At 44.5% G+C, this 22,182-nt stretch overlaps 1 protein-coding gene across 3 annotated transcripts in view; it reads left to right on the top strand.

The window, feature by feature from the left end:
• The window catches only part of MED23 (mediator complex subunit 23), an 82,382-nt gene that overhangs the window by 23,666 nt on the left and 36,534 nt on the right, over nt 1-22,182 (top strand). For all 3 annotated transcript variants that reach the window (XM_056856141.1, XM_056856140.1, XM_056856142.1), the window contains 3 exons: nt 5,283-5,483; nt 7,830-7,973; nt 13,579-13,724. In XM_056856141.1, the coding sequence (XP_056712119.1) occupies nt 5,283-5,483; nt 7,830-7,973; nt 13,579-13,724 (491 nt within the window). The remainder of the gene's footprint in view (nt 1-5,282; nt 5,484-7,829; nt 7,974-13,578; nt 13,725-22,182) is intronic.

Here is a 22,182-nt window from a genome sequence, read left to right as displayed (position 1 = left end):
CTGCTGACAAGGTTCTTTCCTAACAGCTTCTACTTGATAGCTATTAGGTAGAGCTATTGGGGATTGAACCTGAGACTTCATGTATGTAAATCATGCATTCTACTACTGAGCCTCACCTCTGCCAAAATCAATAAAAGATGAAGTTATAACTATGAGTTTTGTATTTCAAATCTCAGTATTTTTGTTAAAAAATGTCACTGTTTCGTCAACTGACAGTTGCTATATAATGTTCAAATTAAGTGTGTGCATATCAATGAAACCGAATTGAAAATAAACCTGAAATTAGCCATTTTGGCAAATTTCCAGTTCAGGTTTACCGAATGGCCAAACCTGGGGAGAAAGCTGAAGCCAAATAGGCAATTCCAGAAAAAGCTGAATAAAAATGACCGGGGTGTGTGTCATTTTTTGAGGTAGAGCCCCCAAATTCACAGCGTAGCCTGAAGGGACTGTTCTTGCACAAACCCCAAAGTTTGGTTAAGATTGGGTCAAGGGGTCCGATTTTATGGGGTTCGGAAGGGGTCGCCCCCTCCTCCATTGACAACCATTGCAAAGTGACCCAGTCTTCACCAAACTTTGGGGTTTGCGCAAGAACAGTCCCTTCAAGCTATGCTGTGAATTTGGGGGCTCTACCTCCAAAAATGACACCCCCCGGGCCATTTTTTGGGGGAAAACATAGAAATAAGCTGAATGCCCATATTTACCAGTATGGGCGTTCGGCTTATATCAGGTTTCACCCAAAAAATTGGGCCCAATAAACCCGAACCCGAAATTTAATGATTTTTTTTTTTTGCACAGCCCTAGTTCAAATAGCTCTTTTGTAGGTAGCTGGCTCAAGGTTGACTCAGCCTTCCATCCTTCCGAGGTCGGTAAAATGAGTACCCAGATTGCAGGGAGTAAAGGGAAGATGACTGGGGAAGGCACTGGCAAACCACCCCGTGAACAAAGTCTGCCTAGTAAATGTCCGGATGTCACCCCATGGGTCAGGAATGACCCTGTGCTTTCACGGGGGACCTTTACCTTTAGGTGCATGGAAAACATACATAGGCAGGAGTAAGTGCATTCTCTGCATGAGGTTTTTATTCATTTGTTTGTTGACTTCACCTTTTATAAAGAAGGAAATCCAGTTTGAGAAAAGACTAAGAGCACTGATTTCTATACTTTTCTGTTGCTTTCTTTTTGGTCACAAAGTCTGCTTAGCTTCTCTTTCTAATTCTAATTCTAATTCTATTTTGGCAAAAAAAAGTCTTCAGTTTTGCCAAGTTATTAATATTTTGAAATAAATTATATTTTAGTATTGAACATGCCAGAGGTGCTGCCTGTTTTCCAGAGGGAATTGTGATATGCTTCTAAGACCCTCTTAGTTAAGTGCTGACAGAGCATATCACTAAGAAATATGTTCCCTGAGTCTCCATTGGTAGTAGAAGAGAACTAGCCAGGGCTGTTTATACTTCATGCTGTAAGTGGATATAAAAATCTGTATCTGGGCAGTCCAGATTCTATGATAAGAAATGCTGGATTTTGTGAGCATAACTGTTTTCATAACTGAATGTGTATTTTTTTCCGTTTTGTATAATGTTTTCTGGGTTTGCTTAGTCACAGGAAGGTATGGATGTTGGCTTGACTTTCTTACCTTTGCCTTTGGGGGTATTTGGGGTTGCAGTGGTGGGGGGAGGTGAGAAAGTTGTTCTCTGCAGGCTCACAGAAATGCTGCTCTGGATCCAACCGAAAGTCATGTATCACCACTGAAAATTTTATTCAGCCCCCTCTATATAATTTCGGAGGTTTTAGCAGGAATTGCCCACATTCTCTCAAGCTTACCAAACTGGTAGGAATGGAAGCGAGTTCTGCACCCACCATCACTTTCTATGGTTTTTCTGCAGTCCTGTAGAATTGCAGCATACTTGCAGTTGTGGGCATAGCCTTTGTCTGTTGCTAGCTCTGCTTTTTCTCTCTTGTTTCCTTCTGTGATGGGTCCTACAATAGTAATACATATTTCTCTGTAGTATATAGAAAAGGTCTCCTTGATAGATTTTTTTGATGGATAGTACTTTTTGACCATAACTCTTTATACATTGGTATTGATCCTGCTGCTCATGGGCTGCTCAGATCGCATTCTTCCAAAATCGGTAACAACTGTTGTCATGCAGTATACGTAAGCAGACCAGGACAGTTGCAAGACAGTTGCTTAGATGTTGCAGCAGTTTATTGGTTTTGCTCTTTATAGCTGCACATGAATTGATGTATAGCAGGGATGGAGAACGTCTGGCCCGGGGGCCGGAAACAGCTCGCGAGGACATTTTCAGAGGCCCTCGGGAGCTCCAGGGCCTTGCCATAGAAACATGGCGCAGCAGGGCGGCTTCAGGAACAGTTTTGGGGAGGGCCCTGGAGCTCCCGAGGGCCACTGAAAATGTTAATCAGTGAGTGGAGGGGGGAGGGAGAAAGAAGTTTTCCCCAAGGCTGCCCCTACACTTTAAAAAACTCTCTCACCACCTGTCAGCTGTTGAGCAGCAAGAGTTTTTTTTTAAAGTGTGCTGCAGTGTTCCTGCACGCTACGGTAGCGCGCGCAACCGGGCTTCAACCTTCCCACCTCCCCTCCCCGCCCCCAGAGTCACCTAATCGGCTCCCGTGCAGATGCTCCGCCACCGGGAGTGGCTGGCTTCTTCTCCCCCCCCCCTTGCCACTCAACAGCTGACAGGCATCAAGCGGGAGGGGGGAGAAGAAGAAGCCAGCTGCTCCCGGCGGCAGAGCATCTGCACCTGATTAGGCAACTCTAGGGGCAGGGTAGGGAGGCGGAAGGTTGAAGCCCAGCTGCGCGGGGTTGCGTGCGCTATCAGGTGTGTGTGTGGGGGGAGGCTTTTCTCTCTTCCTCTTTTTCTGTCACTCCTTTCTCTCCCTCTCTTTCTCCCCCTTTTTCTGTCTCTTTCTTTGTCTGTCTCCCTCCGTCCTTTTCTTTTTCTCTTTCCTTTTCTTTCTCCCCCCTCCATCTTTCTGTCTGTCTGTCTGTCTGTCTGTCTTCCAAAATTAGGGGAAATTAAACAGCCTTCTGAAGACTTTTTTTCAACATTCTATACATATAATTTTGAAACTTACTATTTTAGTCACTTTATTGATTTACAATGCAGTCCTAAGAACTTTCCTTAGGGGCAGGCCCCATGGAGTAGATTTGAGTAGGCTTCTGAGTAGACCTGCTTAGGATTGCACTGATAGTCACTTTTGAAACTATTCTTATATAACCCATTTTTTCAAACCTTCTCAAATGTCTATAATTACAAAAGATGGAGCAAATGTTCTGATCCAGAAGGCATAATATACTTATATGGATATTGGGCTGCCCAAAGTGTGCATAGGGGTGCTACCAGTACAGTATTGTCCCAAAGTGCAACCTTTTATTTATTTTCCCTCACAGGAATGAATGGAAGTATTCACTTATTTTATAGGAAGTAAAGTGATATCTCTGCACTGGGCATAATACGTGAACCCAGCCTTGACGTTTGGCAGTCCAGCCTCAGATAAGGAAGAACACATTGTGGGGAAGGGGGTATCTGGACAGTTGGGGCGGGAGATTCACTGACTAGTATTAAATCTGTTCCCAGTAATCATAGTTGTTAAGCAAGTAAGTTGCCCTACCAATCTTGCTGTTTTGACCTCTTTATACTTTGTCCTATAGAACTTGCTAAGAAAAACTGAGAATTGGGCCTGCTCCTACCTACATTTCCCTTCTCTTTGATCTTTATATTTATTGGCCTTTTACTTGATTTAAAACTGATATAGATTTGCATTGTTGGGGACTTGAAGAGTTGCCCTCTGCCTATCAAATTAATAGTGAATTTCAAGCCCTGTACACAGTAGATTTGCATGCTGGATCATGAAATAGTTTGTAGTATTGTCTGTTGCATTCTGCTCTGCTTCATAATTAGTTGCATTTGGAAAAAAAGTATTCTCAACTGGTGGTGTTAATATTGCTCTTTGTAAATCTGTAATGTGGTTGGTCTGTGATAATGGCATTGTATTTTTGATGGAGAGGGTCAAAAGCAACTAATGCTTTCCTTTTGGTTAGAAGTCTTCTGTTTGAAGCATGCTTCAAGAAAGCACAGCTGGATTTTATAGTTTTTGGCAGTTTTGAGCTGGCAAAGAGCATGTGAAAGAGGGAGTGCTGTTCTTAGAGTTTGTCCCCAGTTTTGCCATTCTTGCATTGTATTGTTAATTTAGAAACATAATCCCTTTTTCATGGCAAAAAGCAACCCACACTAGTTGAGGTTAGACTATGTATCTCCTTTCTGCAATCTTCTTTTTCCTTTTATTTTTTTTAATTCAGAGGGAATTTTTAGTTTGCCTGCCATTTGTTAAGAGGAGCACAATAATATATTGAAATCATATTTGGGTATCTTGGCAAATTTTGCTTTAAAAACAAACACTGAATCCCCTTTTTTGCCTCTAGAAAGGGACACAGCATTTTCATGATTAGGTTCTGAGTAGCGCAGTTCCTTTTCTGTGCTTGTCTTTGGAAAATAATACTTTTTCTTTTTATTAAGGCTGTGTTATGTTACAGATACATCTTGGAAAGCTCTGAAACTGTTTATTAAAAAGTATGTTCAGAAATGGCTCAAATGTCCATAGCTAATGCCTAGAGAACCCATGAGTCAGCATAGCTTTCAGCTGCTTGCTGTTAAGCTTCAAGCTGTATAGATGTGAACTGTTCCAAAATACAGAGGAATTACACACATTACATATTCTATATAAATGAAGACTGAAACTGAGGGGAGCCACCAGTTCCTAAATGATAAACATACAAACTAAGGAAGATGTATTAACTGACGAACACTAGAGCAGAAGTGGGAGTCAGTGTTCCTACATAATGCCTTTTTGTACCTGAGCAGCCAAAGCATCTGGAGATGGTCCATCTGAAGCCCATTAATTGCAAAATTATTTATAAAAACAAAATCCGTAGATTTATCAGTCTTTAAACATTAGGGATGCAAATATACCTTTCTAAAATGGAGTCTCTGCAGATACATTAGTTCCATGAATAACAGATTTGGTTACAATGTTTGCTTGAAGTACAATAATTCATCGCCTGTGCATGAGGTCTATGAAATTATACACACACGCTGTAACCTGTAACATAAGACAGTTTTAATGCCTTAGCTTACCTTGTAAACCTTTATGTTTAGACTTCATTTCATGCTTCCCAAGCTTCTGTCAAAGAAACTGTATTGAAATGAACATAATTAAGACACTCATTGCTAGTCTTTGGAATACTGTATCTGACTTCTGCTTTGCAGCACAAACAGCGATGTCCTGTGCTAGAAGACCAGTTGGTGGATCTCGTAGTATATGCCATGGAGCGTTCAGAGACCGAGGAGAAGTTTGACGACGGAGGAACGAGCCAGTTGTTATGGCAGCACCTTTCCAGCCAGCTTATCTTCTTTGTACTTTTTCAGTTTGCAAGCTTCCCTCACATGGTCCTCTCTCTCCATCAAAAGGTAGACTACCTGCCACTAATAAAAAGTCAGTATTATAAGATGTTATATCATTTGAAATTTACTTCAGCCATTGCCCCTGCATTCCTTCCCTCCAGCCTAGAACCAACCATCAGTTTAGTGTACAAGTGTGCGTAGATTCAGACCATGCAACTGCTGCTCAGTTGTGTGTAGAAGGTTATTTAAATTAAGCTTGGCATTGAGTCTGAGGGAAACAAGAGGGGTAGCTCATGCTGGAGAAAATTTGCTGTGTGGCTATACTTACAGAGGTAATAATAGATAGTAACAAGAAACTTGCCGGAGCAGCTATCCCTTTCCCCCACACCTGTGCTTCCTCCCCTCTCCCCTACTTCTCTCAGTCTCTCATTCTTTCTCCCTCCTGCCACCCAACTCTATCTTTTTGCCCCCTCCACGCATCACTCTTTCTGGACCCCATCACTCTTCCTCCATCCTTCACTGCCCACTTCCCCCCACAGCAGCAGTGGGGGCTGTCCCAGTTGCCTGCCGGCTTCCTCCCCCACCCAAAGCAGCGTGGTAGCTCTCCCCACCACCTGAATGCTTCTTCACCCCTGAGCAATGGCAGTGGCTCTCCCAGCCACCCGCCCGCTTCCCAACCACAGCAGCAGCCACAGGGCCCTGGGCGGCCTGCAGTGTCCTCCAGAGCCGCCACACCAGCAGCAAGGTCCCCAGGAGCCACAGCAGCAGTGGCGGCAGGGCCCCTGGGAGCCATGGCAGCAGCAGCAGGGCCTCAGGGAGCTGCCGCACCAGCCATAAGGCCCCTTGCTGGTAAGTGCTCTGTGCGTAAGCAGAGAACATTTTTGTTTTGGGGTTGATTTACCCCCCCCCCCATGTATTCTTTATGTTTTTCAGTTTTTCTGCAAACCCCCAGATTTGGAGAAAAATCTTCTTTCTTTCAGTGTGGGCCTGATCCATGGATTTAGGTATCTGCAGAACTGCCTACGCTTGAGAAATAGATAGAGCCAGAGTGGTGTAGTGGTTAAGAGTGGTGGTTTGGAGTGGTGGACTCTTATCTGGAGAGCCGGGTTTGGTTCCCCACTCCTCCACATGAGCAACAGACACTAATCTGGGGGACCAGGTTGGTTTCCCCACTCCTACACATAAGGCCACCTGGGTGACCTTGGGCTAGTCACAGCTCTTTCAGCCCCACCTACCTCACAGGATGTTTGTTGTGGAGAGGGGGAGGGAAGGTGATTGTAAGCTGGTTTGGTTCTCCCTTAAGTGGTAGAAAAAGTCGGCCAACTCTTCTCCTCCTCCTCCTCCTCCCCCCCTGCAAGAAATTTGTGGAGAGGGTGCATCCCTTCCCCCTACTTTGCTTCATTCCTTCTCCCCCCCACTTTTGAAGCTCTCCCCAACGACCCCTCACTCTTGAAGCTCTCCCCACTTTCCAACCAACAACTGCTGACGTCCACCTTTGGAGTGGCTGCCTCCCCTCACAGACCCACTGGGCCTGGGGTGTGCAGCCGTGGCACCAACGAGGGACAGAGGCAGCTGCTGTAGGCCCAGCTGGGGACTGAGGCAGCGGCCCAGGCTCGGAGCAGCCACCTCCATCCTCTGCCAGTGCGCCTAAGCCCAGAGCAGCTACCTCCATCCCTCACTGCCTGGCTGGGCATGGGATGTGCAGCCGCTGTACTGGCAAAGAACCGAGGCAGCTGCTGTGGGCCCGGCTGAGCCAGCAAGGGATAGAGGCAGTGTGCATTGCACATGTGCACACGCTGTTTTTTAAATTGGGGGAATTTAAACCCCCCCATTGTTTGTTTGTTTAATTCTTAAATTTCAGGTTTTTCTGCAAACTTGGGGAGTACCCCAGATTTGAAGAAATATCTTTTTGGGTTGGGTGTGTCCCCTCTCTGTGGATTTAAGTATCCACAGGCAGAAGGCACACTTCAGAATTAGATACATAGATAGGTTGTGACACATTATGACTATGCAGTTCTCTTTTCAGGAAGCTGCCCTGCTCTGCCCTGCTTCAACAGCCAACATTTGACAATGACTTCTTTTTCTTTCCAGTTGACGTTTTAAATCTATGTGTTTTTGCTCCAATTCTTTAAGGAAGGAAACACCTTCCAAATTTCTGATGCTTGAGTTACTAACATTTGTTGACTGACCCATAATAGTCATGTTTGTTCATGTCTCAGAGTATTGTTCTTATATTGTGGAAATGCTAACACTGTGATGCAACAGCAAGTCAGTGTCCCATGACATCTTATGGGAATCAAAAACATTTTCATTTACCAGATATGAGAGTATAGAATTTTTAGAGAGAGAGAATGGATGCTCAGTGATTTTTTCTTTAGAACGTGGACCTGCTAATTAATGTGTCTTTTACAGTTGGCAGGACGAGGCCTAATCAAAGGCAGAGACCATCTGATGTGGGTATTATTGCAGTTCATCTCTGGCAGCATACAAAAAAATGCATTGGCTGACTTCCTCCCTGTTATGAAGCTCTTTGACCTTCTATATCCTGAGAAGGAAGTGAGTCTTTTTTCTGAAACATGATTGCTAATATTTACTATATACATTTCACCTAAAGGTATATCCAAGTGGTAAACAAATATACCGGTATACAGATCCTTACGTTAAGGGGTTAATCAGTTCTTCAGCTAGATAAGGGCTGAAAGGACTGGGAAAGAAAAAGGCTAGGGAGCTAGAGTACATCTTGTATAATTTGTGTAATGAACTCCAAAGAGAAGAAAAAATAAATAGTTCTGAGATGTTTTTTACAAAAAGAAAGACCTGTTAAGATCAGAAGACCATTTCAGGGAAAGAGGAACAACAACAAAATACCAAATTTTTGATAGAAAAAGGGATTCTCTTTAAATTTCTATTTATATCGCACCACATGTTTTAAAAGGTCCCGCACTACTAAAAAAAATAAAAAACAGCAGTGCAATCTCAGTGTGTTAAAATTAATAAAAATTTATAAAACAGTAGAGTGAATGAAGATCCTAGATTAGAGCCTTAAGAGAAGCCAAAGGAGGGAAAATAAAACAAACTACAGAGCACCCTGGAATGTAACGATTAAAGATTTAAATTGGGGCAAGGGATGTCACAATAGAGAAGACCAACATGATCATACCTTGAAGTGAAACTCTGGATATATAATTCTTAAAAAGACTAAGGGAGAGAATGATTAATTAAAAGGAAAGTGGTTTTGTCGTGTTCTTCTGAAACCTGCGGTATTACTGATATATCCAGTTAGAAACACCTGACAGAAATATGAGAATGAAAGTAGGAAATTGAATTATAAGGGTTACATTTGGTTTCATTGACATCACATACTGAATCCAAAACATTAGAGCCATTGAAAGGGGGGGAGTGAAAAAGTAGATTAAGAACAGAGGACCATATAACTCTTAAAGCAGAGCAGCGGGGGGAAGGTTAAGAACGATCAGAGGTGAGGGGCAAGTGGAACAAGCCATCATGTAATTCCAGTCAGTAAATCAGAAGAGTAAGACTGGGTCTGATCAGCATATTGATCGTGCAGAGTGGCCAATTCTTTTGCCAGCCCACCTCCATTCTGACTTAGAGATTTCTGTAAAATCTGGCAAACCATTCCAATACTGGCCAGGTGCTAACCAAAGTGTTAGGTTTTGCAGGTACATCGGTGCTAACCAAAGTGTTAGGTTTTGCAGGTACATCCAGCTATCCTCCAAGGAGCCTTCCTCCAACTTAAGTGGGTCTTCAAACTTTGCTTGGTGGAGTAATAAAATAGGAGTTTGATCTACCCCATTAATGCCAAAAAATAGAAGCCTTGCAGTCTTGGCAACATAAAAAAATAACACCATTAAATGTAGGTAGACATAGGTAAATGACAGTTGGAGTCAGAACATGTGTCAAAAGAGTATTTTTAAGACAGGAGAAACAATAACATTCATAGCTGCATCTAAAGGTCAGAGCCAGTATTTCAAAAGGCGAGGCTGTGAATGTGTCCAAAATGACAGTCCATTAGAATGCATATAACAGTAACAAAGAAAGCTGCAGTGCATCAAAGTAGTGTTGGAATAAGAATCAGAAATGGAAGGGACAGCAGGGATTAAGTAAATTTCAACTAATTCTCAACAAGGCCTAGCCTGGGGGCTGGCACCATGCAACTGGGCCCAACCCAGCTGGCCCAGTAGTTGGAACCATGCAGAGTTTTCCCAGGGAGAGGCTGCCAGGGGGAGAGAAGGAGAGAAAGCTGAAAGACGGGGGATAGATAAATGTAGGTTGGCTGGTCTTTGGAAATAAGAGAAGGAAGCAAGAAAAGGGGAGAGACTATGGGGGGGCGGTTAGGAAAGGGAAAGAGGAAATAGTGTGGGAGAAGAAATTGAGATTTACCCCACTTGTCCAATAATAAAGAACAGGCCTATAAATAAGTTAGGAAAAGATGCATAATTCTGGTTCTAGATAGCGTAGTTAAAAACTATAGAACTTATAAAGAGAAAGGATGCTATCAGACATTCCAGATGACTGCCATCTTGGTCAGTAGCTTGTGTGTGTAGAGAAATCCAGCAAAACACCCTCTTCATGAAGGTAAACAAGCACCATAACAGGAAGTCAAACCATTCTAGATGTGGACGAAAGTTTAGACAGAAGTGTAGCATTTGCTGTTGACTCAATGAAAGAACAATCTTCAGAAAGATTCATAGATGGATTTATTTATAAAGACCAATGAGTTTCAGGTTGTACATTTTTATTTTTTCATTTATATTATTTATAGTCTGCCTTTCTCACTGGGACTAGTGCACGTGATCACCTTGGGGTTTTGTTTGTGCGTGTGTGTTAAGTGCTGTCAAGTCGCTTCTGACTCATGGCGACCCTATGAATGAAAGTCCTCCAAAATGTCCTATCTTTGACAGCCTTGCTCAGATCTTGGAAACTGAGGGCTGTGGCTTCCTTTATTGAGTCAGTCCATCTCTTGTTGGGTCTTCCTCTTTTCCTGCTGCCCTCAACTTTTCCTAGCATGACTGTCTTTTCCAGTGACTCTTGTTGTCTCATGACGTGACCAAAATACGATAGCCCTAGTCATTTTAGCTTCTAGGGTCAGTTCAGGCTTGATTTGATCTATAACCCACTGATTTGTTGTTGTTGTTTTGGCAGTCCACGGTATCCGTAACACTCTCTTCCAACACCACATTTCAAAGGAATCTATTTTCTTCCTATCAGCTTTCTTCACTGTCCAGCTTTCTCGCCCATACATAGTTATAGGAAATACGATGGCATGAATTAATCTAGTCTTGGTGGCCAGTGACACATCCTTACACTTCAAAATCTTTTCTAGCTCCCTCAAGGTTGCACTTCCCAGTCTCAATCTCCTTCTGATTTCTTGGCTGCAGTCTCCCTTTTGGTTGATAGTGGAGCCAAGGAATAGAAAGTCTTGAACAATTTCAATCTCCTCACTGTCAACTGTAAAGTTGTGTAATTCTCCTTTAGTCATTACTTTTGTTTTCTTGATGTTCAGCTGTAGTCCTGCTTTGGCACTTTCTCTTTTAACGTTCAGCAGTAGTCGTTTCAAATCTTCACTATTTTCTGCCAATAATGTAGTGTCATCGGCATATCTCAAATTATTAATGTTCCTCCCTCCAATTTTCACTCCACCTTCATCTAAATCAAATCCAGCTTTCCTAATTATATGTTCTGTATAGAGATTGAAGAAATAGGGAAATAAAATACATTCTTGTCTGACACCTTTGCCAATTGGAAACCATTCCATTTCTCCATATTCTGTTCTAACTGTGGCCTCTTGTCCAAAGTACAGGTTGCGCAACAAAACGATCAGATGTAGGGGCACACCCATTTCCCTTAAAACCAGCCATAGCTTTTCATGATCCACACAGTCAAAAGCTTTGCTGTAATCTATGAAACACAAGCTGATTTTCTTCTGAAATTCTTTCGTATGCTCCAGTAACCAGCGTTTTGTTTACTGATGAACAAATCTGTTTTTACACCCTTCTGTTGCTTGATCCTGGTGTGCTCATTTTCAAAGCTTCCTTCTTCTTGGATTAAGTCAGATCAGCTGATAGGGTAGGAAAAGCTGTGGTGGTTCAGAAAAGATTTTGCCGAAGAAGAAGGGTTTGGGGAGACATCTGAAAAATGTGAAGGCTCTGACAATAGAAATTGAGTGGGTAGCAGGAGGGGGGGAAAGAACAAGTTCTGCGCCATAGCTCTTAAAATTCGCCCTCTAAAGATTTTCACAAAGACGAGCTCAGTTTTAACGTAAGGAGGAAAGCAAAATCTAAATTGAAGAATTTGTACTTTATTTTGTACCTTTTAATTATTACTATGAAATGCAAATATTTTATTAAGTTTTAAAAATTGCGGTGCTGCAATAAAAATTCCTTTCTCTTCTTTTATTAGGCCCCCTTTTAGAGGAAAGTACAGGTTTTATTGGAACAGAGCAAATTTCTTTTTTGATGCCCCTCCAGAGATGACAAAACAGGTGGCCAGGTCTTGCAGATGGGTGTATCATCAGAAAGGCCAATTGAGTCATACTTTTACCTCGGAACAGGATAGGGACTTATGATCTTATTAGGCAGTCTTTTTAGAATTAATATCTGTTTGTTATGAAGTGCGTGAATTTTAAATAATAGTGCATTTGTACATTTTAAGTGGGGAAAACTGAATGTTGTAGAGTTTTAAAGTTTGTGTTGAACTGGTCTTTTGACCGCAATAAATGATTTGTTGTTGTTGAGAGTGGGTAGCAGTTCCAGACAGAAGGCAATGTACTGTAGTTTAGGGTGCCATCCTTACTGAGGATGTAAGGAGCTTTTTACTCTCTATTCTTGCCTTGCTTTTGAATGCAACTTGGTCATAACTGTACAAGGTGATATCACTTACTGAATAGACATTATTATGTTCTGAATCCTACAATTTGTGTTGCTGGGATTTTTCGGAATAATTATTAGTAAACCTAGGTTTTGCTGCAGTCCTGTTGTATTGAAACATTGTTGGGACTCAGTATTTCACTGAGTAATTATATACTGCAAACCACTGCAAGTATCACAAAGAGCAGCTGTATCTCAGATTTATTAATGCAGCATAAGCAAGTAAAAACACATGTGTCATTTATACAAAAAGTAAAAAATTACAGCAGTTCAACCCAAAAACATTCCTAATTAGAATTTCCAAATAATGTATAATTGACTAAAATTGACCAAATTATTATTTAATCTAATTGCAGTTGCCCAACATCAGGGGTCGAACTTTATATGCTATTGCACAAAATTTGGCTTCCTGTTTTGCCATCTGGGCATTCCCTTCCCAGAGGAGACTCTTAATTCTCCCTTCATTTGAGCTGACTGTGATTTGGCTGAGCAGGGGAACGATTAGCTTACAACGAGTTTCCTCGTAGAAGGAGCACCTGAGCAAAACATGCTCTATAGCCATGTTGGCAAACCTATGGCATGCGTGTCAAGTCCAGCACGCTGAGCCCTCTCTGTGGGCACGCGCGGGGGCGCCGGGGGCTTTGAAGGGAGCGCGGAGCCGTTCAAAGCTGCCCCCCTTCCCTGGACTCCCCGCCCCCCCCTTGCCGAACTGGGAGGAAACCTCAGTATTCAGGTTAAATTGCCGTGTTGGCACTTTGCGATAAATAAGTGGGTTTTGGGATGCAGTTTGGGCACTCGGTCTCTAAAAGGTTCGCCATCACTGCTCTATAGACTCCAATTCCCCCGACTTAAAAGGGCACACCCATTCTGTTCTTGGAAGCTTCTTAAATCTGCGTTGTAAAATCGTCGAAGGTAAGGCGGAGCATCTCGCTAGCGTGAAAGCTTTCCTTTGCTTGTTCAAGAGCAGCTGTATTTGCATATATATATTTTGCTGCTGCTGTAGCAGCAAGTTTGAACACAAGGTATGCCAACCCTGGTTTGCTTTTTATGCGGATTTGCCTTACACTTGATTCTTATGCAGAGTGGTTGAAGATTAATCATTGGCTCACATGCCTACTATTTTCCAAGGACAGTTGCTCACACAGATGTACGGTCTCAGAACTCGGTTCATTACTAAATTGGGATTTACCAATTCCAAATACTTTATTGGTAATTTTTAGATGCGTGCTAGTAGAATAAAATAGAATGTAACTTCATTTTTCTTCTTTTCTCAGTGTATTCCTGTGCCTGATATTAACAAACCCCAGTCAACACATGCTTTTGCAATGACCTGTATCTGGATACACCTGAACAGAAAGGCTCACAGTGACAATTCCAAACTTCAGATTCCTATCCCTCATTCTCTCAAGCTTCACCACGAGTGAGTGCTATTTCTTATACCCCATTCTGTTATGGTATCCTGGCAGCCCTAGGCTACCCTGGTGCATCAGGCAAGGTGTTCAGGACTGGAGCAAGCGTGCAGGGATGGAACTCTGCTGTGTAGCCAGAGACAACCAGGGGTCTCCTGGCATCCATCTTGTGTGCCAAGCTACAGAACTGACTGGGCAACTTTGGGCTTGTTTACCTGTTTCCCCTTGGCGTTGTAAGCACTTGTTTCCACTGCAAGTCCAATAGCCACATCAAGAGACAAGTAGTCCAAAAGAGTTGGTTTATTGGTAACAGGTATGCAGAGCTTAGAAATCAAAAGGCAGGAACAAAGGGGGAAGGATGTACAGTTGGTTATATGGAGAAACCCAGACAATACAGTCATATCATGATAATACAGTTCAGACTACCAGGCTCCCACAAAGCTCCCAGGCCCTGAGAAGCTATGCCAGCTGGAGGCTGTTCTGGTAAACAACCTTGAAGCTGGAGGCGAACGGAGGAACCAAAAGTCAGCCTGACATTCTGCTCCCCTTAAGGCCCCCTCCTGTCCCAAAAGGGGGCTGGTTTGGAGGGGTAGGCACTGTGAAAGGCGCGCACCAGCCGGGGGGCGGATACATAGCAGGAGCGCACCCACTCGTCATAGGCAGGAGGGAAGTGCTTCCAACGAACAAGATACTAGAGAGAACCACGATGCCAACGGGAGTCCATAATTTTAGCAACTTCGAAATGCTCCTCCCCCCCCCCACCATGACTGGTTGCTCAGGAGGCGGGTCGGGATGCCACTCCGGAGCAGCAACATGAGGCTTTAGGAGGCTGACATGGAAAACAGGATGGACGCGCTTCTGAGTCTTTGGGAGGGACAGTTCCACAGTTACTGGGTTAATTATCCGAGCAATGGGATAAGGACCCACGTACTTGGCACTGAGCTTACCACACGGACGGGTGGACCGTAGATTCTTAGTGGACAGATACACCAAATCGCCAACGTTAAAGTCTTGACCGGGGGAGCGGTGTTTATCCGCTTGAGCCTTGTATTTACGTTTTGCCCTTTCCAAGTTCTTTACCAGCCAGGGCCAGGTGGTGTGGATAGCTTGTACCCAGGATGCCACATCCTCACCCCCCTCTACCCCAGAAACATCGATTTGCCCAATGGGATTAAAATCCTGACCATATACAGCATAGAAAGGACTGAAACCAGTAGACTGATGTACAGCATTATTGTAAGCATATTCAGCAAAAGGCAACAACTCAACCCAATCATCTTGATGGTAATTGACATAACAACGCAGGTAACATTCCAGGACAGCATTAACACGTTCAGTCTGTCCATCTGGGGGTGGAAAGCGCTAGACAGACCCTGTTCCACCCCTACTAATTTGAGGAAAGCTTTCCAAAATTTGGCAACATAACTACCCCCGCGGTCACTGATTATCTTGCGTGGAAAGGAATATAGACAGAAAACATGTGACACAAAGAGGCGGGCCAACTTTGGGGCAGAGGGTATACCTGCGCACGGAACAAGATGCACCTGCTTGGAGAACAAGTCCGTGATCACCCACAGGACTGTCTTACCCTCGCTGAGAGGGAGATCCATCATAAAATCCATAGCAATGACTTCCCAGGGTCTAGTGGGGACTTCTAGCGGTTGCAAAAGTCCGGAGGGCTTTCCCTGGACCGTTTGACCGTGGCACAAATCGGGCAACTGCGGATGAAAGAGTCCACGTCGGCATGCATGCCTGCCCACCAAAACTGCCTACGCAATAAGTGGAGGGTTTTCAGAAATCCGAAGTGTCCTGCAGTTTTGGCTCCATGGGCTAATTGCAGGACTTCCTTCCGCAGTCGTTTAGGCATATACAGTTTAGAGTCTTTGTACCAGCAACCACCCCGTTCCAGGAGGGAAGGAGGAAGTATCTGAGCTGTGCGTTCAGCCAGGCATTGGGCACGAAGAGAGTCTAAGAAGGAATCGGGCAGATCCACTCCGGCTGCGGAGGAGGGTGGAGCAGGACTAGATGGCAGCGTCGGCTGGGCGGATTGTACAACTGGTTGATTCGGGGTTCTTGGCGCAGGAGGCGCAATTGGGACTGGTGAGGGAGTCGGGCTGATCGGTTGTATAGACGACCCCCCCCCTTCAGGGGCGGTGATGTCCGCTAGTCAGGATTGGGACTGGAGCAGAGTTTGAGATCGGGTTTGCACCGCCAAGGTAGGGAAGGCACCCCTTTGGGCTGGGGTGAATAAGGAGACCGTTGGGCGGTCGACTTTCACCGGATACTGGGGCAGTCTGGAAAGAGCGTCTGCTAGTACGTTCAGCTTTCCAGGCACATGCTTGAGCACAAAACGAAATTGAGCAAAGAAGTCAGCCCAACGTTGCTGTTTCGCGGACAATTTGTGGGCCTCCGTAAGGGCTTCCAAATTTTTGTGATCTGTCCAGACCTCAAAGGGGACCCTGGAACCCTCCAGAAACTGCCTCCACGTAGTGAGGGCATGGTGGACGGCGGCAGCTTCCTTCTCCCAAATTGGCCAGTTCAGTTGGGAGTGCGCAAATTTCCTAGAAAAATAGGCGCAGGGGTGGAGAAGACCGTCTGGACCCTGCTGCAAAAGGGCACCTCCCATGGCCACGTCTGATGCATCCACCTGCACTACAAACATGTGGTCAGGATCAGGGTGCTTTAACACTGGTTCTGAAGTGAATAGCTGTTTAAGGTTGTCAAAGGCAGTTTGACATTGAGCCGTCCACTGAATCTTAGTGTTGGGCAATGTGGCAGAGACCCCCTTACCTTTGGTTTTAAGGAGGTCCGTGAGTGGCAGTGCCACTTGAGCAAAGTTGGGAATGAAACCTCGGTAAAAATTGGCAAACCCGAGAAATTGTTGCACTTGTTTGCGGGTGGAAGGAGGAGCCCAATCGATTACGGATTGTATCTTAGCAGGATCTATGGTGAGCCCATGGTGTGAAATGATGTAGCCGAGGAATGTTAATTGTTCTCAGTGAAATTCACATTTAGAGACCTTAGCATAGAGTTGATTGTCTTTAAGACGCTGCAACACTTCCTTGACAAGAGCAACATGCTCTTCCATGGAATTGGAGTAGATAAGAATATCATCAAGATAAACCACCACGCCCGATATAACAAATCATGGAGGACCTCGTTAATGAGTTGCATGAAGACCCCCGGAGCCCCCTTTAATCCAAAAGGCATCACTAGAAACTCATACATTCCAAAAGGCATCACTAGAAACTCATACAATAAGGAGACCGTAGGACGGTCGAGTTTCACCGGATACTGGGGAAGCCTGGAAAGAGCATCAGCTAGCACGTTTTGCTTTCCAGGCACATGCTTGAGCACAAAACGGAATTGAGCAAAGAAGTCAGCCCAACGTTGTTGTTTTGCGGACAGTTTGTGGGCCCCCGTGAGGGACCTTCTGATCGGTCCAGGCTTCAAAGGGGGCCCTAGAACCTTCCAGGAACTGCCTCCACGTAGTAAGGGCATGATGGATGGCTGCAGCTTCCTTTTCCCAAATCGGCCTGTTTAGTTGAGAGTGTGCAATTTTTTTTTTAAAGCACAGGGGCGAAGAAGACCGTCTGGTCCTCTTTGCAAAAGAGCCCCCCCCCCCATAGCTACGTCAGACGCATCTACTTGCACAATGAACATTTGGTTTGGATCGGGATGCTGCAGCACAGGTTCAGAAGTAAAAAGCTGTTTGAGAGTTGCAAAGGCAGTTTGACATTGATCTGTCCAATGCACCTTGGCGGTGGGCAACGTGGCAGAGACCCCTTTACCCTTAGTCTTAAGGAGGTCGGTGAGTGGCAGTGCCACTTGAGCAAAGTTGGGAATGAAACCACGGTAAAAATTGGCGAAGCCGAGAAACTGCTGAACCTGCTTGCGGGTGGAGGGAGGAGCCCAATCAAGTACAGATTGTATCTTAGCAGGGTCCATGGTAAGGCCCTGATGTGAAACTATGTATCCCAAGAAGGTTAATTGCTCTTGGTGGAACTCACACTTAGACAACTTAGCGTAGAGCTGATTGTTTCTGAGACGTAGTAACACTTCTCTGACCAGAGTAATATGTTCATCCATGGAATTAGAGTAAATAAGGATATCATCGAGATAAACCACCACGCCCCGATATAATAAATCATGGAGGATCTCGTTAATGAGTTGCATGAAGACCCCCGGGGCCGCTTTTAACCCAAAAGGCATCACCAGAAATTCATACATTCCGAAGCAGCTAGAGAAGGCTGTGAGGGGTTCATCCCCGTCACGAATCCGGACCCGGTAATAAGCTTCAACCAAGTCCAGTTTGGTGAAAATGCGCCCCTCCCTTAGTTGTCCCAAGATGTCCGAGATCAGCGGAATGGGGTAGGCGTTGGCTTGGGTGACTGCGTTGAGTTTTCGAAAGTCAATGCACAAGCGCAAGTCACCCGTCTTTTTACGGACGAAGAAAGCAGGGGCTGAGTTGGGAGCGGTTGACGGCTGAATGAACCCCAGAGCAAGATTTTTGTCTAAAAAGTCTCGTAGCACGGTGCGTTCAGAAACGCTCATAGGGTAAATCTTGCTTTTAGTCGGTTTGCAGTCTCCCACCACTTCAATTGCACAGTCCGTAGTACTGTGGGTGGGGGGTAATGCATCGCATTCTTTTACATCAAAAACATCCTCAAAGTCTCGGTATGCCTCGGGTAATTGGGTCGACGGTTGAGTATCGGAGGTTAAGGCTGGGGCGGGTGGAGGAGCAATCGCAACCTCGTGTCGATGTTGGTCACACTTAGGGTTGGGAAAGACAATAGTGTCAGCCTCCCAGTCTATGACATGGAGTAATGGATTTAAACTAATAGAAAAGTGATTCCACCTAAACATTAGGAAGAACTTTCTGATGGTGAGGGCTGTTCGACGGTGGAATGTGCTTCCTCAGAGGGTGGTGGAGTCCCCGTCTTTGGAGGTTTTTAAGCAGAGGCTGGATGGCAATCTATCGGGAGTGCTTTGATTGTGGGATCCTGCATGGCGGGGGGAGGGTTGGGGTCACTGGGGATGTGGGGGGAGGTAGTTGTTAGTTTCCTGCATTGTTCAGGGGGTTGGACTAGATGACCCTGGTGGTCCCTTCCAACTCTATGATTCTATATAGCTTTCAAGAGTTTGCCATTTAACAGTTATAGCATCTTTCTTGTTATGAGGAGGCAAGTAGGCATTACTGACTAACAGCCTTTCCTTGCCCAAACGTATCATCACCGCCATGGCTAAATGCTTCAGTGGGGACAAGACAGCACAATCGGCTTCTATCTTAGCTGACACCAAAATCCCCAACCCTCCCTTCAGTCTCCCCGGCTGAAGGAGAAGGGGATTCTTTGTACTGCGATGGAAGCATTGAACCCAGCCAGCAACGTTCCAGGAAAGGATAGCTAACGATTGATGGGTTGGTTTGGGAACCGTCACGCCATGGTCTCACTTGCTCGGAGTGGCAGAAGGGTGTTACCTACTCCTGGATAGGGGTCTTTATCTAGACTCCTGCCATAGGTTGAATCAGTTGATCCTTTTGCTGTATCAGCTATAGGAAGCTTGTGACATGGAGCTACAGACTGGCCCATCAACGCTACCTCCTTATGAGTCCCGGTGTCATCTGTGGATCCTTGTCCATCAGAAGGCTCCTGACTCGCCTCCCGTAGTTCTTGTGCCCAGGATTTTGAGGCTGGTGACTCAAGCAAGTTTTTATTGATGTAAACATTAAATAGAACATTTGAGTCGCTATCACAGTCCTCACAGCCTACAGCCAAGGTAGATGATGGAACTGTATTCCCTCCTATGGCTCTCTCCTGTCTGTCGGTCGTTAATTGGAACTGTGCCTTCGTCCTCTCCGCCTTCCTTGTCTTCTCTGTTTACATGCTCGCTGAGACTTCCATCCCCGAGGTTTCAAGCATTGACTCTCCATGCAAGGACTCTAAAGCTGTCATGGAATCAAAGGAGGATTGACAGTCCTGGACTACTTGGCTTACTTCCACTGTTTCCGCTGGTCGCAAAGGATAGTCAGAGTATGCATTTAGATCACATGGCAGGACTTTTCTCTCATCCACTGAGGCATGAGCATCCCCGCTTGACCTCTGGAAAGGGGTTTTACCATAGAAGTCAGAACTCCTTGCTTCAAAGACTCTTTTCCTTTTGCTATTTTTCTTTTCTGTAGTAGCTTTCTTTGGGTTCCTCCCGAAGCCTTCTTGTTGGTCATGGTGGTAATTGGCTTAATGTATTGAGTTTTTGAAATACACAGGGGAGGGCAAGCGCTGTCTTCAAATATTCTTTTATGGAAGTTCTTGCTTGGCAGCACAAACAGGTTTTCTATATCCATCTCTTTATGCTTGCATTGTAATATTTGGCACAAAGAGTTTGTAACAACTCTCTTGTTGTCCCATTTATAATAGTTAACCGTCAGGTTCCCTATTAACAGGGCCACCTTTTCCCTCTGTATGAGTTGAAAATTTCTGTTTCCCAGAGGTTGAGAGTTAATTAGTAGAGGACCTTTTACCCTTTCTTTCCTCATTAGTTACTGTTGTTGCAGTTGCTGCAGTTGATTTAATCTATGTTATTTTTGGAACTATCTCCTCCTGCCACCTCTTTTATCCAGGCACTAATTTGTTTCCCTGAAAGGGGAGCCTCTGCTGTCAGTAACTTATCCAACTTGGTATTTATCTGGTCTAGCTTCTCATATAGGCTCAGTATTGTTTCCATTACCAGGAGAGTTTGTTTAGATAGTAATAATAATTCCAATTCACTAGCCTGTCCCATCGGCTTTTGGGTATCGCAGAGTAGGGAGAGGTCCTTTTCAGCCGCGTTTTTTTCAAGTAGCCAGCAGTCCCATTCCTTCATTCTGTAATTGCTGCTCCCTCTCCAAGATTGCAAATCTGTTCTCTGTCGGTATTTTCTCAATAATAGTCTCCGTGTCTGTATCTTCCAGGAAACCATCCATCTTTAGCTGTTTCCCTGTTTTATTGTTATCCATATCCTCCACTGTTGACCTGCGTTGTTTTTTTGTTCCCATGTCGGCTGGTCAATTATTTGTGAGTATTTATTCTAGTAATTTCACCCCTACCCGCTGGGTTGTAGCTAGTTTGTAGCAGACTACTAAAACTTTCCAAAGCAGATAAGATAGGGCTGGGAAAATATAAAGGTAAAACCTCTTGATGGCGCTTCAGTTGGAAGCGGCCGTCAGACAGGAAACCGGAAGCCAGTCCACCTAAGAGTCAAGTACCTAGGTATTGTTTCTGGTTTACCTCATCTCCTCTTCTATTTTCCTTCTACTCCTAATCTCATCAAGAGCAATTAAACCTTTTGTCCACTGGCAATGACAAGCCATCGCAGTGAAGCTATACCTCCAGCTCCTCTTCTGGGTATAAATTTATCCCCATAGCAAATTGCTAGTATTTGTCCTGGATCCAAAACGTGAGCCGCTGTACTTGCGTGTACAGTTTTCCTTTCCTTGCAAGTAGCGTTGGTCCTTACTCGTCTCCACGCGGCTGCCTTTATCTGTACTCACTCCCCGGAACAGTAAATATACTTTCTTATCCTTGTGTCCACTCCCTCATAACTTTGCTTTCTTAGTTCTGCGTGTTTCGGTATTTGTGTGTTTTCTGTGAATGTGCAAATTGTTTTGATTATTCTTTATTATTTAATAAAACCCCTAAAATTTATAAAAAGCTTTATTGGGAACCTTTTCCACTGGTGAGCTTATCTCTGTAAAATTTGATTCAAAGATCTCCACTCCAACCTTTTCACAAAGCTCTACCAGTCTCCAGCTAATTTCCCCCAATAAAATGAGACCCCTTTATTTGGCGTAACATATTCTGAGTGAAATCCCTAGAATGTGTAGTAGAAAGTGCAAGGGAGTGTATTGTACTGTGCACACTATCTATAAAAGTAGGATGAGAAGATATTGTAGCTGTGCAATGGACACTATCCCCGATGCCCTAATTCACTGTGTCATTTCCACCTTTGCCCTGCCTGCTGCATTGCCAACCCTCAGAGCCTGCTCCTTCCTGAAAGAAATTAAACCCCACTGTGAAAGATGGCTTGAAAGGGAGCATTCAAACATCATGATAAAACCACGGATTGATTAAACTGTGTCAGAATGTCAGCTGCCCAACAAACTGGTTTGTAAGATAGGTGTGAAACTGGGATTTTAAGTCGTGAGTTGTATCTGGATTATTAACCATGGTTCAAGTTGAGATCCTAGTGCAGCAATCCCTGTTTGTTCAGTCATAGCGCCCCCTCTTGCATACAGAAATAGTAGTAGCATTGAGCTGAGCTATTCATGGTGCTTTCTCGGGACACAGCCCTTACTTCCCTTTCTCCACACCTCTCCACCCATGTAGTGATAACTCATCGAGCAGGACTGCAGCTCCAGAGTAGTTTTAAGCGGCAAAAGGACAAAAAGAAGTTACTTAATGGCATGCTTTTATTCTGTTTGCCAACATATGT

The sequence above is a fragment of the Euleptes europaea genome, chromosome 10 (assembly GCF_029931775.1).
Source record: "Euleptes europaea isolate rEulEur1 chromosome 10, rEulEur1.hap1, whole genome shotgun sequence".
NCBI classification, from domain to species: Eukaryota; Metazoa; Chordata; class Lepidosauria; order Squamata; family Sphaerodactylidae; genus Euleptes; species Euleptes europaea.
The sequence above is the reverse complement of the archived record's forward strand: the minus strand, read 5'-3'. Positions and strand labels throughout refer to the sequence as shown.